The sequence below is a fragment of the Pelodiscus sinensis genome, chromosome 18 (assembly GCF_052426305.1).
Source record: "Pelodiscus sinensis isolate ZL-2025 chromosome 18, ASM5242630v1, whole genome shotgun sequence".
Lineage (NCBI taxonomy): Eukaryota > Metazoa > Chordata > Testudines > Trionychidae > Pelodiscus > Pelodiscus sinensis.
The window spans coordinates 1,680,723-1,694,015 of record NC_143069.1 but is presented as its reverse complement, the minus strand read 5'-3'; the positions used below and the strand labels follow the sequence as shown (position 1 = coordinate 1,694,015).

General features: G+C 69.3%; 1 protein-coding gene and 1 long non-coding RNA gene across 2 annotated transcripts; one reads left to right on the top strand and one right to left on the bottom strand.

The window, feature by feature from the left end:
* The first annotated feature begins 7 nt into the window (after positions 1-7).
* Positions 8-2,212, top strand: LOC142825750 (uncharacterized). The gene is made up of 2 exons (XR_012900089.2): positions 8-479; positions 1,140-2,212. It is a non-coding gene; the product is annotated as an uncharacterized LOC142825750 (long non-coding RNA).
* A 283-nt stretch (positions 2,213-2,495) lies between these two features.
* PRSS16 (serine protease 16) lies at positions 2,496-10,898 on the bottom strand. The gene is made up of 12 exons (XM_075917818.2): positions 10,687-10,898; positions 9,555-9,733; positions 9,324-9,423; positions 8,455-8,584; positions 7,408-7,531; positions 6,259-6,336; positions 5,962-6,009; positions 5,178-5,450; positions 4,527-4,668; positions 3,685-3,864; positions 3,444-3,589; positions 2,496-3,022 (listed from the first exon to the last, which is right to left on the bottom strand). Exons 1-12 carry the CDS (start codon positions 10,739-10,741, stop codon positions 2,960-2,962), a joined length of 1,518 nt encoding a protein of 505 aa, XP_075773933.2. The 5' UTR covers positions 10,742-10,898; the 3' UTR covers positions 2,496-2,959.
* Positions 10,899-13,293: the final 2,395 nt, after the last annotated feature.

The window sequence follows — 13,293 nt, the reverse complement described above, 5'->3', positions numbered from 1 at the left end:
CCTGGCGCGTTGCTCCCTGCCCGGAGCCGCTCCCTGCTTCCCGGGCCCCGGCCGGGCTCCGCGGAGCAGCCCCCGGACTCGGCTCACCCTGGGCTGGAGCTGCCAGCCCCCATGCTCCACGGCCGGAAGCGCGGAGGGGTCAGGCAGGCTTCCCGGAGAAACCCTGGGGGCCAGGGACTGCCCGGGTGGGGGGAGCCGGCCCGTCTGGGCTAGGACGCTGCGGAGCACGAATCCACTAAGACGGATTTCCTCTCCCCCCTCCCCGGCCAGCCTGAGGCCCCATGGCAGAATGCCAGTGGATGGAGGACGAGGGGTCTTTCTTCAAGGGCCTTCCTCCCCTGCCTAAAGGGCTGCAAGGCCCCCCCAGCCACGGCCCCCTGGCGCCCGAGGGGCTCGGAGCGGGTGAGACATGTAGCCCTCCGGGCACTGCTCCGGACTCCAGCCTCCAGGCCAGGATCGCTTGGGTGCGGCAGCAGCTGGTGAGTTCAGGCTGGTTTCTCGGAAGGGGGGTGGTGCCAGCGGGCGGCCCAAGGTGGAGACAGCATCCGCAGGGGGCAACGGGCGGGGGTCAGGCCTGCGGCCGAGGGGGACGGAGTTTCACCGCCAGCCCCCGGCTCGGACGCAGGAGCAGCCCCGATTCCAGGCCCTTTTCCCTTCCACGCCAGCAGCCCGTTTAGGACAGAAGTGACCATAAGAACGGCCGTACTGGGTCAGACCAAAGGTCCATCTAGCCCAGTAGCCTGTCTGCCGACAGTGGCAGCACCAGGTGCCCCAGAGAGGGTGGACTGAAGACAATGATCAAGCGATTTGTCTCCTGCCATCCCTCTCCAGCCTCTGACAGACAGAGGCCAGGGACACCATTTCTATCCCCTGGCTAATAGCCTTTTATGGACCTAACCTCCGTGAAATTATCTAGCTTCTCTTTAAACTATTATAGTCCCAGCCTGCACAGCCTCCTCTGGCGAGGAGTTCCACAGGTTGACTCCGCGCTGTGTGAAGAACTTTCTTTTATTCGTTTTAAACCTGCTACCAGAGTCCTGTGGCTCAGGGCAGGCAGCGGGATGCCCCCAGCTCCGGCCGGGATTCGCGGGGGGACCCTGCCACCCCCCACGGTAACGCGCTTGCTCTCCCCGTCCCAGCTCCGCCTGCAGCAGAGCGACCGGCTGCTCCTCCGGCAGCTGGGCAGCATGGCCCAAGAGATCCAGGACCTGCGGGAGCTGCAGCTGGAGTCGGAGGAGTTCTTTGCCGCAGGGGAGCCGCCAGGACCCGCCGCCTCCTCCCGCTGGCAGGGGGGCAGCCCGGGAGGGGCCGCTGTCCTGGCCATAGCCTTCCACGCCACCCTCTGAAGCCAGGCTGTACCTGGCCCTTGTCTCCAGCAGCCTCAGCTCTCCCCAGAGAGCCCAGCCTGCTTGGGGGGGAAGCCCTATAAGTAAGCAGGGTAAAGAGCTGATTGGCTAGATGAACTGTCCACAGCCTAGACTAGGGGAGGGACTTCCTGCTCCACAAAGGGTTCTGGGTAGGGAAGGCCTTTATAAGGCTCACAGGCGAGGCCTTTGGGGAGGGTGCAGGTTGGGTGGAGCGGCTTGGCTGGGGAACGAGGCAGCCATGAGCAGATGCAAAAGGCGCCTCTGGGGTTCTTTGGTTTGGGGTTCTGTCCCTCCGATTTAAAAATAAACGTCTCGGCCCTTTTCTTCTTGCCGTGCTGCCTCCGAGCCGGGCCTGGCGCCGCGCCTGGGGGGCCTGGTCCCGCCGTGGGAACTGAGCGGCTCAGAGACTCGAGCGCGTCTCGCGAGTCCCGGCGGCAAAATCCGCTGGAGTACCAGGGCGCTGTCCTGCCCTGGAAGGGGGCTGGGCAGAGAGATGTTTTTCTGGTGGGGGGAGGCACATTGGGGGGGGGGGGGGCTGTCTGCTCTCTAACCTGGTTCCCCCCCTCCCCCGGGATGGGAGATTCTCACGGATTCTCCCAAATGTGGATTAACCCAGACACCCCGGCTCAGCCTCCCAGGGAGAGACAAAGGGGGGAACGTGGAGACCAGCACCTGGCTGGGGGGCAGGGCCTGGGGGGGAGGCAGTTGCGGTGGGGGAAGCAGGAGGAGAACAGACTAGGGAGGGTCCCAGTCACAGATTGGGAGGGGCCCAGTCACCCCCATCTCCTAGCTCTGGTTACATCTGTGCTGTATCCTGGAGAAATAATAAAACTCCCTCAATTCTACTGGCTGGTGGGGTCTGTTTGTGCTACGACGGGGGTGCAGGAATCGGGGGACCCCCAACGCGCCATCACCCCCCCCTCAGGAGACCCCACGTGGCAGCGATCACCACGCTCCAGTTTTGGGGGCCCCAGCTCTGCTCTGACGCACCGCAGTGTGGGGCACAGAGAACGGCCTTGGGGGGGGAAGGGATTCTCGCTCCCCTCTGCAGAAGGGGACAGGGGCAGCCCCTGAGAATCCTCACACACCAGGGGCTCCCAGGCTGGAGGGGAGCCGGGTGAGAACAGACCCGGCCGAGCGGCCCCGCGCTGGTCCCCCTGTAATGAAGCCACCCCGGGGGGTGACCCCAAGGGCTCCCTGCAGCCCGGCCCTGATCCCAGCCAGCGGAGCCTCAGCCGACAATACAACGTGCGCAGTTAGACCCCGCGGGGGGCTGGTCCTGCCCCGTGTGCGCCCAGAAACGTCTCGAAAACCGGCTTTAAACAAAACGTTTAAAGGCGCCAAACCGGCGCGGCCGGGGAGGAAGCTGCCCCCCCGCCCGGAAATTCACAGATTTGGCAACAGACTTCTCAGCGCCCCCCCTCTCCTCCCCCATTTCCTTCGTGCCAGGAGTTCGGGCGGGCGCCCTGGGAGCCCCGTAGCGGAGCCGCCACGCTTGGCCCTGTGCGGACGCAGCGCCGCCGCCCTGGCGCCCAAAGGAAATCCCGCGGGACGGAAGGAGCTGGAGCACAAACGGCTTCACGTGCGGAGACTCAGGCGGCCGAAGGCTCCGTCCTCGCCGATCGCAGCCACTGGCCCACGTGGTCGTCGATCCGCTGGGGGGGGGCACAGGGAGAGAGCTGGAGACCCTGCCGGCATTAGAGCCCCCTCCCCGAACTCCTCGTGCTGCCAAAAGGCCCTGCCCTGGGCAGCATCACCCCCACGACCGGATAATCCTCAGTCGTGCTCAGGTGGGGGCCAGGCCTCGGCAAAACCTGCTCCCCCCCCAGCTGGCGTAAGGGCTCCACCCCCACCGTGCTCCTAGCACCAAGAGTAGGGGGCACAGCGGGGTGGGGCAGGGAGCAGGCTCTGTGGCTGTTCCCTGCCCCCAGGATCCATGGGGGGAGATCGGGGCTGGAACCCACTGCAGGGTTAGAGCTGCCCTGGGGCCGGGGAGGAATCCCTGGAGCTTAACGAGAAGTTCTGGGGCTTGAGTCCGGCTGTGCCTCCCCCCCGCCGGCCGTGCCAGGCTCTTACCTGCCGGGCCCGGACGAGGGGCAGGGGGTCGGAGGGCCGGGAGGGGTTCATGTTGGCGCAGTGGGAGGTCCCGTTGATGAGGATGGCGAGCTCGGAGCGGGACTGGTTGCGCAGGACGCTCAGGGCGTGCCAGGGGTCGATGTTGCCTGGTGGGGCGAGAGGGAGGGGACGGAGCGGATGGTGAGACAGTCCCGCAGGTCCCACCTGGCCGGCCGCCCCCCCAGCCGTCCCCCCCCCATACCGTTCACAAAGAGGAGCCGGCTAGCCCGGGGGTGGTCGGCCCCGTAGTACTCGTTGGTGAAGTTCACGGCCCCCTCCACGCGCTGGGGCGCGACGCCGAAGAGCTGGGAGCAGAAGTCGAGCTGGTCCGCCAGGGTCAGGAGCCGGGAAAAGGGGCAGGTGGGGTCTTCGCAGGTCTGGTCTGCAGCAGGAGGGACAGCATCCCGCCCTTAGCCCCTCGGGTCGGTGGAAATCACCCCCGCCTGCATGCAGTGCGCCATGGGAGATGCAGTTCCAGTGCTTCATTCCCTACGAGTCGGGCTGCCCAGCTGGACTTCAGCTCCCATAATACACTGCAGCTATTGTCTGCCTGGCTGCTAGACCACAGTGCATCATGGGAGATGTAGTGCCGGGGGCTCATTCTCTATGGATTGGGCTTCCTAGCTGGACTTCAGCTCCCATGATGCATTGCAGCCACTGCCTGCCTGGCCGCAAGACCACAGTGCATCATGGGAGATGTAGTGCCGGGGGCTCAGTCTTTATGGGGTGATAGGAGGCAGGCAGGAGAGGCGAGCGGAGGGGAAGGGGATTCTCTGGCGAGGCTGCGGGATGCAGCCAGACCTCACGGTCTCTCTGCGTCTGGACCGCCCCTGCCTGGCTGCACCAGGCCCCTTGCCATCCACCCCTATTCGGGCAGGGACGGGAGGGGGCTCAGCTTGTGCCCCCCGTATTCTGCCCTGGCTCCCTGGGGTGCAGAGGGTAGGGGGAGACGCATGGAGCAGTGAAGGGGTTGGGAGTGGGGGAGGGATGGCAAAGGGGGGCAGCAGCAGGGACCGACCCCCCCTCGCTCCCCGCCCGGCTTACAGTATCCGAACTCGGTGCAGGTCTGGAAGTACCACTGCCGCTCGCCCACGCCGCTCAGCGACAGGTTGGTGCTCCGCAGCTCGGTCAGGGCGTGCTGGCGCGAGTTCTCCAGGCAGGGCAGCGCCATGCTCTCCAGGAACCCCTGCCACGGCAGGAGACACGCGGTAAGGCCAGCTGGGGCCCCTCGGCCCCCGCCCGGCCAGCCCCCGCAGCCCTAACCCTGCTGTTACAGCCAATCACCAGGAGGGGGTGCCCTCAGCCCCACAGGAAACCACCCCCCCATGCAGTGCATCATGGGAGATGTATTTCCAGTGCTCCATTCCCTATGGATGGGGCCTCCCAGCTGGACCTCAACTCCCATGAGGCAACCCTATTGTGGTGCATCATGGGGGATGTAGTTCTAGTGCCTCTTGTGCCTCCAATGGCTGGGCGGGTTTCCCCATCCTACTCCATTTCCCATGATGCACTGCAGCCCTCACCTCTTGGGCCCGAGACTGTGATGCATCATGGGAGATGTAGTCTGAACAGGGAGCCTGGGCCCTGGAGGCCAGATGAACTACACCCCAGTTCAGAAAGGCCATTCACTGGCTGCATGTGCAGCGAGCGTGCTGGGTCTCAGCCAGGCTGGATCCGGGCCCCTCCCAGCCTTACGTTATTGACGGCGAGGAGTCTCTGATAGGGGGAGCCCAGGCCCGCGTCGGTCATGATGCGGCATAGCTTGGCCACGGTGCCCCCTGCGAAGCCCTCGTCGTTGTACTGCACCGCGCCCATGAAGATGTCGGCCAGGTTGCCGGCCAGCTCCTCACGGTCACCGGCCTCCGCCAGGGGCCCACAGGAGCGGAAATCCTTCTCCAGCTCGTCTAGGCGCCCGGCGGCCAGCCGCTGGTCCACGGCGGCAAAAGCCCCCGCCACGGCCTCGTGGCACTGCGGGGAGAGAGAGACGCGCTCGCCAGGGCCATCTCAGCCCAGTGAGTTGGGAGCCAGGACACAGGGCTCTTCTCTTACTACTGGGAGAGGAGTGGGACCTAGGGGTTAGAGCAGGGGGACAGCCAGGACGCCTTGGTGCTCTCATGGCTCCGGGAGGGGAGTGGGGCCTAGGGGTTAGAGCAGGGGGACAGCCAGGACGCCTTGGTGCTCTCCATGGCTCAGGGAGGGGAGTGGGGCCTAGGAGTTAGAGCAGGGGGACAGCCAGGACACCTGGGTTCTCTCCCTGGCTCTGGGAAGGTGCAGGGGCCTCACTTACATGCCAAGGACGCTGGTGTAAGCAGGCACTGAACATGACCCAGTGGGGCCAGGTGTCGGAGCTGGGGGGCAGAGCCCGAGATATCAGAGGGCCCCCCCCCCCGCACGCCCGGCTCCCTGTGTTCTACGCGGGGGCGGGCACGGGACTCTGGGATTCCCCCCCACAGGAGCCCAGCGCTGGCCCCTCACTCACCAGGGCAGAGCCCCCCACCACCGGGTCCGACAGACTCGCAGCCACCACCTGCAGGAAGGACAGAAGCAGGGTCAGGGCCCCCACCCCAATGCATGCTGGGAAGGCGCGGAAAGGGTTAATAGGGCCTTCCCCAGCCCCCAGCCCCTTCCATGACAGCACAGGCCAGGCCTGGGTTTTGGGGGCTGCGCCAGGCAGGGAGCCCAGAAGAGCCCCAGGGGCCATCTGGACAGACCCACCCCCCACTCTCTGCTCCCCCAGCCCTGCCTTCAGCTGAGGTCCAGCCGCCTGCCCCCTCACCTGGTTGTAGCCTGTGAAGTCCAGCTGGGCCCGTACTGGGGCGGAGGAAGCGACAGCAGCGAAGACCAGGTGGGGAAACTAAGAGGGAAGAGCGAGGAGGGGAGATGGAGAAACTGGCCCTGCCAGCACTGAGTCCGGGTTCCCAGCCCCTCCCCCCCCCAGTCTAACCACTAGTCCCCACTGCCCTTCCAGAGCCAGGAGAGAACCCAGGAGTCCTGGCTCCCAGTCCCCTGCTCTAACCACTAGCCCCCACTCCCCTCCCAGAGCCAGGAGAGAACCCAGGAGTCCTGGCTCCCAGTCCCCTGCTCTAACCACTAGCCCCCACTCTCCTCCCAGAGCCAGGAGAGAACCCAGGAGTCCTGGCTCCCAGTCCCCTGCTCTAACCACTAGCCCCCACTCCCCTCCCAGAGCCAGGAGAGAACCCAGGAGTCCTGGCTCCCTGTCCCCTGCTCTAACCACTAGGCCCCACTGCCCTTCCAGAGCCAGGAGAGAACCCAGGAGTCCTGGCTCCCAGTCCCCTGCTCTAACCACTAGCCCCCGCTCCCCTCCCAGAGCCAGGAGAGAACCCAGGAGTCCTGGCTCCCAGTCCCCTGCTCTAACCACTAGCCCCCACTCCCCTCCCAGAGCCAGAAGAGAACCCAGGAGTCCTGGCTCCCTGTCCCCTGCTCTAACCACTAGGCCCCACTGCCCTTCCAGAGCCAGGAGAGAACCCAGGAGTCCTGGCTCCCAGTCCCCTGCTCTAACCACTAGCCCCCGCTCCCCTCCCAGAGCCAGGAGAGAACCCAGGAGTCCTGGCTCCCAGTCCCCTGCTCTAACCACTAGTTCCCCAGCTCTGGAAGGGCAGTGGGGGAAACCCCCAGGAATCCTGGCTCCAAGGCCCCCCCCACTCTAACCACTAGCCCCCACTCCACTCCCAGAACCAGGGACAGAACCTGGGAGTCCCGGTTCCCGCAGCGCCCCCCCGCCCGCTCTAACCACTAGCCCCCTGCTGGCACCATCTGGCTGTGTCCCCCTCTAGTGGCTGCATGGAGTATCCACACCCATGGCCACTCCCAGCTGTCCGCCAGCCAAGGGCCACAGGGCTGCACATCCCGAGGTTGGGGGCCCCGGGCTGGCAGAGCCCCCCAACCGACCTCCCCCGGGCGGTACCTTGAGCCTGAGCCAGGCGGCGAGGGAGCCGGGGTAGGAGCCCCCAAAGCAGACCCAGGTGCTGTTCTCCCTCAGGCTGTATCTCTCAGTGATGTAGAGGTGGAAGGCGGCCAGGTCAGCCAGGCTGCAATGGAGAGAAAATCCCACATTGGCGAGCTGAGCCCGGACTGCCCCCCCCCCACCCGCTGAGTCACTGTCACCCCTCTGGGAGAGAAGCATCATCATTCACGGGGGAAACCGAGGCACAGAGAGGAGCATGAATAGCCTGAGGCCACAGAGCAACCTGTTGGCAGAGTTACAATAGAACCCAGGAGTCCTGGATCCTTGCCCCAACCACTAGCCCCCACTGCCCTCCCAGAGCTGGGACAGAACCCAGGCGTCCTGGCTCCCCGCCCCCCTGCTCTAACCACTAGCCCCCACTGCCCTCCCAGAGCTGGGACAGAACCCAGGCATCCTGGTTCCTGCTCCCCCCCCCACTCTAACCACTAGCCCCCACTGCCCTCCCAGAGCTGGGACAGAACCCAGGCGTCCTGGCTCCTGCCCCCCCCCCCAGGCGTCCTGGCTCCCCGCCCCCCCCCTGCTCTAACCACTAGCCCCCACTGCCCTCCCAGAGCTGGGACAGAACCCAGGCGTCCTGGCTCCCCGCCCCCCCCCCCTCTAACCCCTAGCCCCCACTGCCCTCCCAGAGCTGGGACAGAACCCAGGCGTCCTGGCTCCCCGCCCCCCCCCCCCCCCGCTCTAACCACTAGCCCCCCTGCCCCCCCTGCCCTGCCCCCCCCCCACTCTAACCACTAGCCCCCACTGCCCTCCCAGAGCTGGGACAGAACCCAGGCGTCCTGGCTCCTGCCCCCCCCTGCTCTAACCACTAGCCCCCACTGCCCTCCCAGAGCTGGGACAGAACCCAGGCGTCCTAGCTCCTGCCCCCCCCCACTCTAACCACTAGCCCCCACTGCCCTCCCAGAGCTGGGACAGAACCCAGGCGTCCTGGCTCCCCGCCCCACACCCGGGCTCTGGACCCTCCCGCCAGCCTGTGGCCGTGGGACTCACGCCTGCTGGCTGGAGAGGAAGCGGAGGCTGTCGTCCTGCAGGCCGTCGGGGTTGATGCTGGCGCCGTAGAACCGGTGCTCCAGGGCGAGGGCCAGCGCCCCGTATTTCTGAGCCAGCTCCATGTGGTGCCCTGGCATGAGGCCGTCGTTAGGGGCAGGAGCCTGGCGGGGGCCGAGCCCTTCCCCCAGCTCCCGTGGGTACCTCCCCCAGCCCACTCCCCACCCCCCTGGGGCAGCCCGGCCCTGCTCTAGAGGGGACAGACCCCGCCCCGTCCCCTGCCCCCCAAACCAGCCCGGCCCTGCCCTAGAGGGGACAGACCCTGCCCATTCCCTGCCCCCCTGAGCCAGCCCGGCCCTGCCCTAGAGGCAGCCCTAGAGGGGAGAGACCCTGCCCCATCCCCTACCCGAAGGGACAGACCCCACCCCATCCCCTGCCCCCCTGAACCAGCCCGGCCCTGCCCTAGAGGGGACAGACCCCGCCCCATTCCCTGCCCCCCTGAACCAGCCCGGCCCTGCCCTAGAGGGGAGAGACCCCGCCCCATCCCCTGCCGGAAGGGACAAACCCCGCCCCATCCCCCGCCCCCCGAGCCAGCCCGGCCCTGCCCTAGAGGGGACAGGCCCCGCCCCATCCCCTGCCCCCCTGAACCAGCCCGGCCCTGCCCTAGAGGGGACAGACCCCGCCCCATCCCCTGCCCCCCTGAACCAGCCCGGCCCTGCCCTAGAGGGGACAGACCCCGCCCCATCCCCTGCCCCCCTGAACCAGCCCGGCCCTGCCCTAGAGGGGACAGACCCCGCCCCATCCCCCGCCCCCCGAGCCAGCCCGGCCCTGCCCTAGAGGGGACAGGCCCCGCCCCACGCCGCCCCGCTCACCGGAGAGCACGGCGAACGGCGACAGGGCGCTCTCGCCCCCCACGAACAGGAAGACGGGCCCGGCCGGGCGGTGCCAATGCTCCTCGTTGACCCAGAACCTCTGTGGGGCGACAGGGGGGCTGTGATGTGGCAGGGCCAGGGGGCGGGCGCTGCCCGGGGCTGAGCATTCGGGTCCCCGCCCCCTGCCCCTCTGGCCGCACAGGGAGCCGGTGCCAGGCTCCGCCCCCTCACCTGGGGGAAGCTCCGCCCCTCCTGGCGGTCGAAGTGGTCCAGAGGCTGGCGCAAGGTGCCCTCGATGGGGGACCGCCAGGGCGCGGGACGCGGCAGCCACCGGCCGGCCAGCGCCTCCTTCATGGCCCGCACCTCGCGCTGCTGCAGCACCCGCTGCCGGAGCAGCCGGAAGTTGCGCCCTGGGGAGGCAAAGGCAGGTGGGGGTGGGGGGCCGGTTCTGATCCCGCCCCCCAGGCCGGGTGTCGAGGGGCGAGGAGTTCGCCAGGCCTCAGCCCCCCGGGGTCACACGCACCGGCCAAGCTGGCTCTCACGTGGGCCGGGGCCGGAGCTGGCCCTAGGGTGGGGGCCCCGGGCCGCTTTCGGGGGGCGAGGCAGGGCCGGATTCATGCACGAGCTTGGGGCGCCGGTGAGGAGGGGCCTCGACGTGCAGGCGAGGCTGGTTCATCGCGGCCCCTTGATCCTCCCCCTGGCCCCCCCCAGCAGAAGTGAAACTGCTTCCCTCAGCGCAAAGCCACATGCAGCCGCCCCCAGCGGCTTCTCAGAACCCGGCCCAGCGGACGCCCGGGACGCGTCCCCCACGCGCTGGCCTCTGGCTGCCCTCTTCTCCCAGAGCTGGAGACAGAACCAGGCCTCCTGGCTCCCAGCCCGCCCTGCTCTAACCACTAGGCCCCACGCCCCCATGTGCAGCTTGTGAGGCAAGCCCAAGCAGGCCTCCGGGCAGGTAAACACTCCAGCTCTGACCTGCCCCTCCCGTCCCACTTCACCTCGATTGGGTGTGAACACCAGGGCCTGCCTCACGGGGCTTGCTTGGGCTGAGCCCCCCAGGCACTCCCCACCGCCCCCCGGCGTCCCCCGGCGTCCCCCAGCGACCCAGGTCTCCCTGCGCCTGCGCGCCATTCGCTCGCTCCCTGCCGAATGCGGCCAGCTCTGGGGTGAGGCCCAGCGGCTGTTAACACGGCTGACTTACTCCGCAGGGGAGCGCAGCCCCCTCTGAGCCAGGCCACGGCCCCCGCCCTCGGCCCCGCTCCAGGGGATGCAGCCACCTCTGGGGCGGAGCGCGGCGGGGCGCGGTTCACCTTTCCACGCAGCCTGGGAGCCCCTGGGGGTCTGTGCAGCGCCTCCCCCGCCTTACCTGCCTCGGCGAGGGCCAGCAGCGCCAGGAGCCAGGCCACGGCCCCGGGCCCCATCTCACCCGGCTTCCTGCCCGCCTGGCACCGCGCCCCGGGCAGCCCGCAGCCTTCCTGCCGGGCTCTCTGGGGCGGAGTGGGGCCCGGCTGCTGCCTTCCCCGGCCCCTTCCTGCCGGGCTCTCTGGGGCGGGGTGGGGCCCGGCCCGGGGGTGTGAACTTCCCTGCGGCTCCGCGCTAAAAGCGCCCGCCCCGCTGGGGTGGGGCCGGCTGCAGAGAGGCCCTGGGAGCCTGTGGGGTGTGATGGGCGCTGGGGGGGCGAACCGGGGCCGGGACAGATCAGCCGCTTCTGGCTGGGGGGGCTGCAGAGCAACAGACCCTGGGCGCACAGGGCTGGCGGACGGGCCCGTGGGGCTAGTGGATGGGAGCTGGGGCTGATGGAGGGGGGTGGGGGGCAGGGCACATGGGGCTGGCGGACGGGGGATGGGAGCTGGGGCTGATGGAGGGGGGTGGGGGGCAGGGCACATGGGGCTGGCGGACGGGGGATGGGAGCTGGGGCTGATGGAGGGGGGTGGGGGGCAGGGCACATGGGGCTGGCGGACGGGGGATGGGAGCTGGGGCTGATGGAGGGGGGTGGGGGGCAGGGCACATGGGGCTGGCGGACGGGGGATGGGAGCTGGGGCTGATGGAGGGGGTGGGGGGCAGGGCACATGGGGCTGGCGGACGGGGGATGGGAGCTGGGGCTGATGGAGGGGGTGGGGGGCAGGGCACATGGGGCTGGCGGACGGGGGATGGGAGCTGGGGCTGATGGAGGGGGGTGGGGGGCAGGGCACATGGGGCTGGCGGACAGGGGATGGGAGCTGGGGCTGATGGAGGGGGATGGGGGGCAGGGCACATGGGGCTGGCGGACAGGGGATGGGAGCTGGGGCTGATGGAGGGGGTGGGGGGCAGGGCACATGGGGCTGGCGGACGGGGGATGGGAGCTGGGGCTGATGGAGGGGGGTGGGGGGCAGGGCACATGGGGCTGGCGGACAGGGGATGGGAGCTGGGGCTGATGGAGGGGGTGGGGGGCAGGGCACATGGGGCTGGCGGACGGGGGATGGGAGCTGGGGCTGATGGAGGGGGGTGGGGGGCAGGGCACATGGGGCTGGCGGACGGGGGATGGGAGCTGGGGCTGATGGAGGGGATGGGGGACAGGGCACATGGGGCTGGCGGCCGGGGGATGGGAGCTGGGGCTGATGGAGGGGGGTGGGGGGCAGGGCACATGGGGTTGGCGGACGGGGGATGGGAGCTGGGGCTGATGGAGGGGGTGGGGGGCAGGGCACATGGGGCTGGCGGCCGGGGGATGGGAGCTGGGGCTGATGGAGGGGGGTGGGGGGCAGGGCACATGGGGCTGGCGGCCGGGGGTCAGGACACACACCTGGGGCTGGCGGACGGGGGATGGGAGCTGGGGCTGATGGAGGGGGGTGGGGGGCAGGGCACATGGGGCTGGCAGACGGGGGATGGGAGCTGGGGCTGATGGAGGGGGGTGGGGGGCAGGGCACATGGGGCTGGCGGACGGGGGATGGGAGCTGGGGCTGATGGAGGGGGGTGGGGGGCAGGGCACATGGGGCTGGCAGACGGGGGATGGGAGCTGGGGCTGATGGAGGGGGGTGGGGGGCAGGGCACATGGGGCTGGCGGATGGGGGATGGGAGCTGGGGCTGATGGAGGGGGGTGGGGGGCAGGGCACATGGGGCTGGCGGCCGGGGGTCAGGACACACACCTGGGGCTGGCGGACGGGGGATGGGAGCTGGGGCTGATGGAGGGGGGTGGGGGGCAGGGCACATGGGGCTGGCGGACGGGGGATGGGAGCTGGGGCTGATGGAGGGGGGTGGGGGGCAGGGCACATGGGGCTGGCAGACGGGGGATGGGAGCTGGGGCTGATGGAGGGGGGTGGGGGGCAGGGCACATGGGGCTGGCGGACGGGGGATGGGAGCTGGGGCTGATGGGGGTGGGGGGCAGGGCACATGGGGCTGGCGGCCGGGAGCGAATCACCAGCCGTCTGGGCCGAGGCGTGAGCGGCTCCGCGTACTCACGCCGGCTGCGGCCGGGGCGGGCGGGTTTCGTGGCGGAGCCGCCTGCGCCCACCCGCCGCCCACATCTCCCGCCGGGGCGCTGAGGCCGCTTCGCTCCGGCCCCGTTGAAAAGGCCTCGAGCGTCCCCGCCGGCTGCCGACCCCCTTTATGCGCCAATTCTCCAACCCCCCGGCTGGCGAATCCTGCTGCACGGGCCAGCGGCCGGGTGCTGGCGCCGGCCCATCTGCCCCGGAGAACCCAGGCCCCAAGAGACCCGGAGCCGCTGGCTCAGGCCTGGGGGCTCCAGAGTCCCTGCGGCTTGGCAGCTTCCGGAGCCAGGCCGTGGGAACCAGGCTCCGGCTCGGGGGGACCTTCCCGGGGCGAGCCGGCCGCCGGCCCAGCGTGGCCGCAAGCCCCAGGCTGTGTTGCTCCGGGAGCCGCGGGGCGTCTGTCCAACCTCTGCCCCGGGGCCCGTCCAGCGCGGGGCCTTGTGTACAGGGGCCTCCGCGGGGACAGCCTCCACCAGCTGCTGCTGAGGAACCCCCCGGCATTCCTGGGC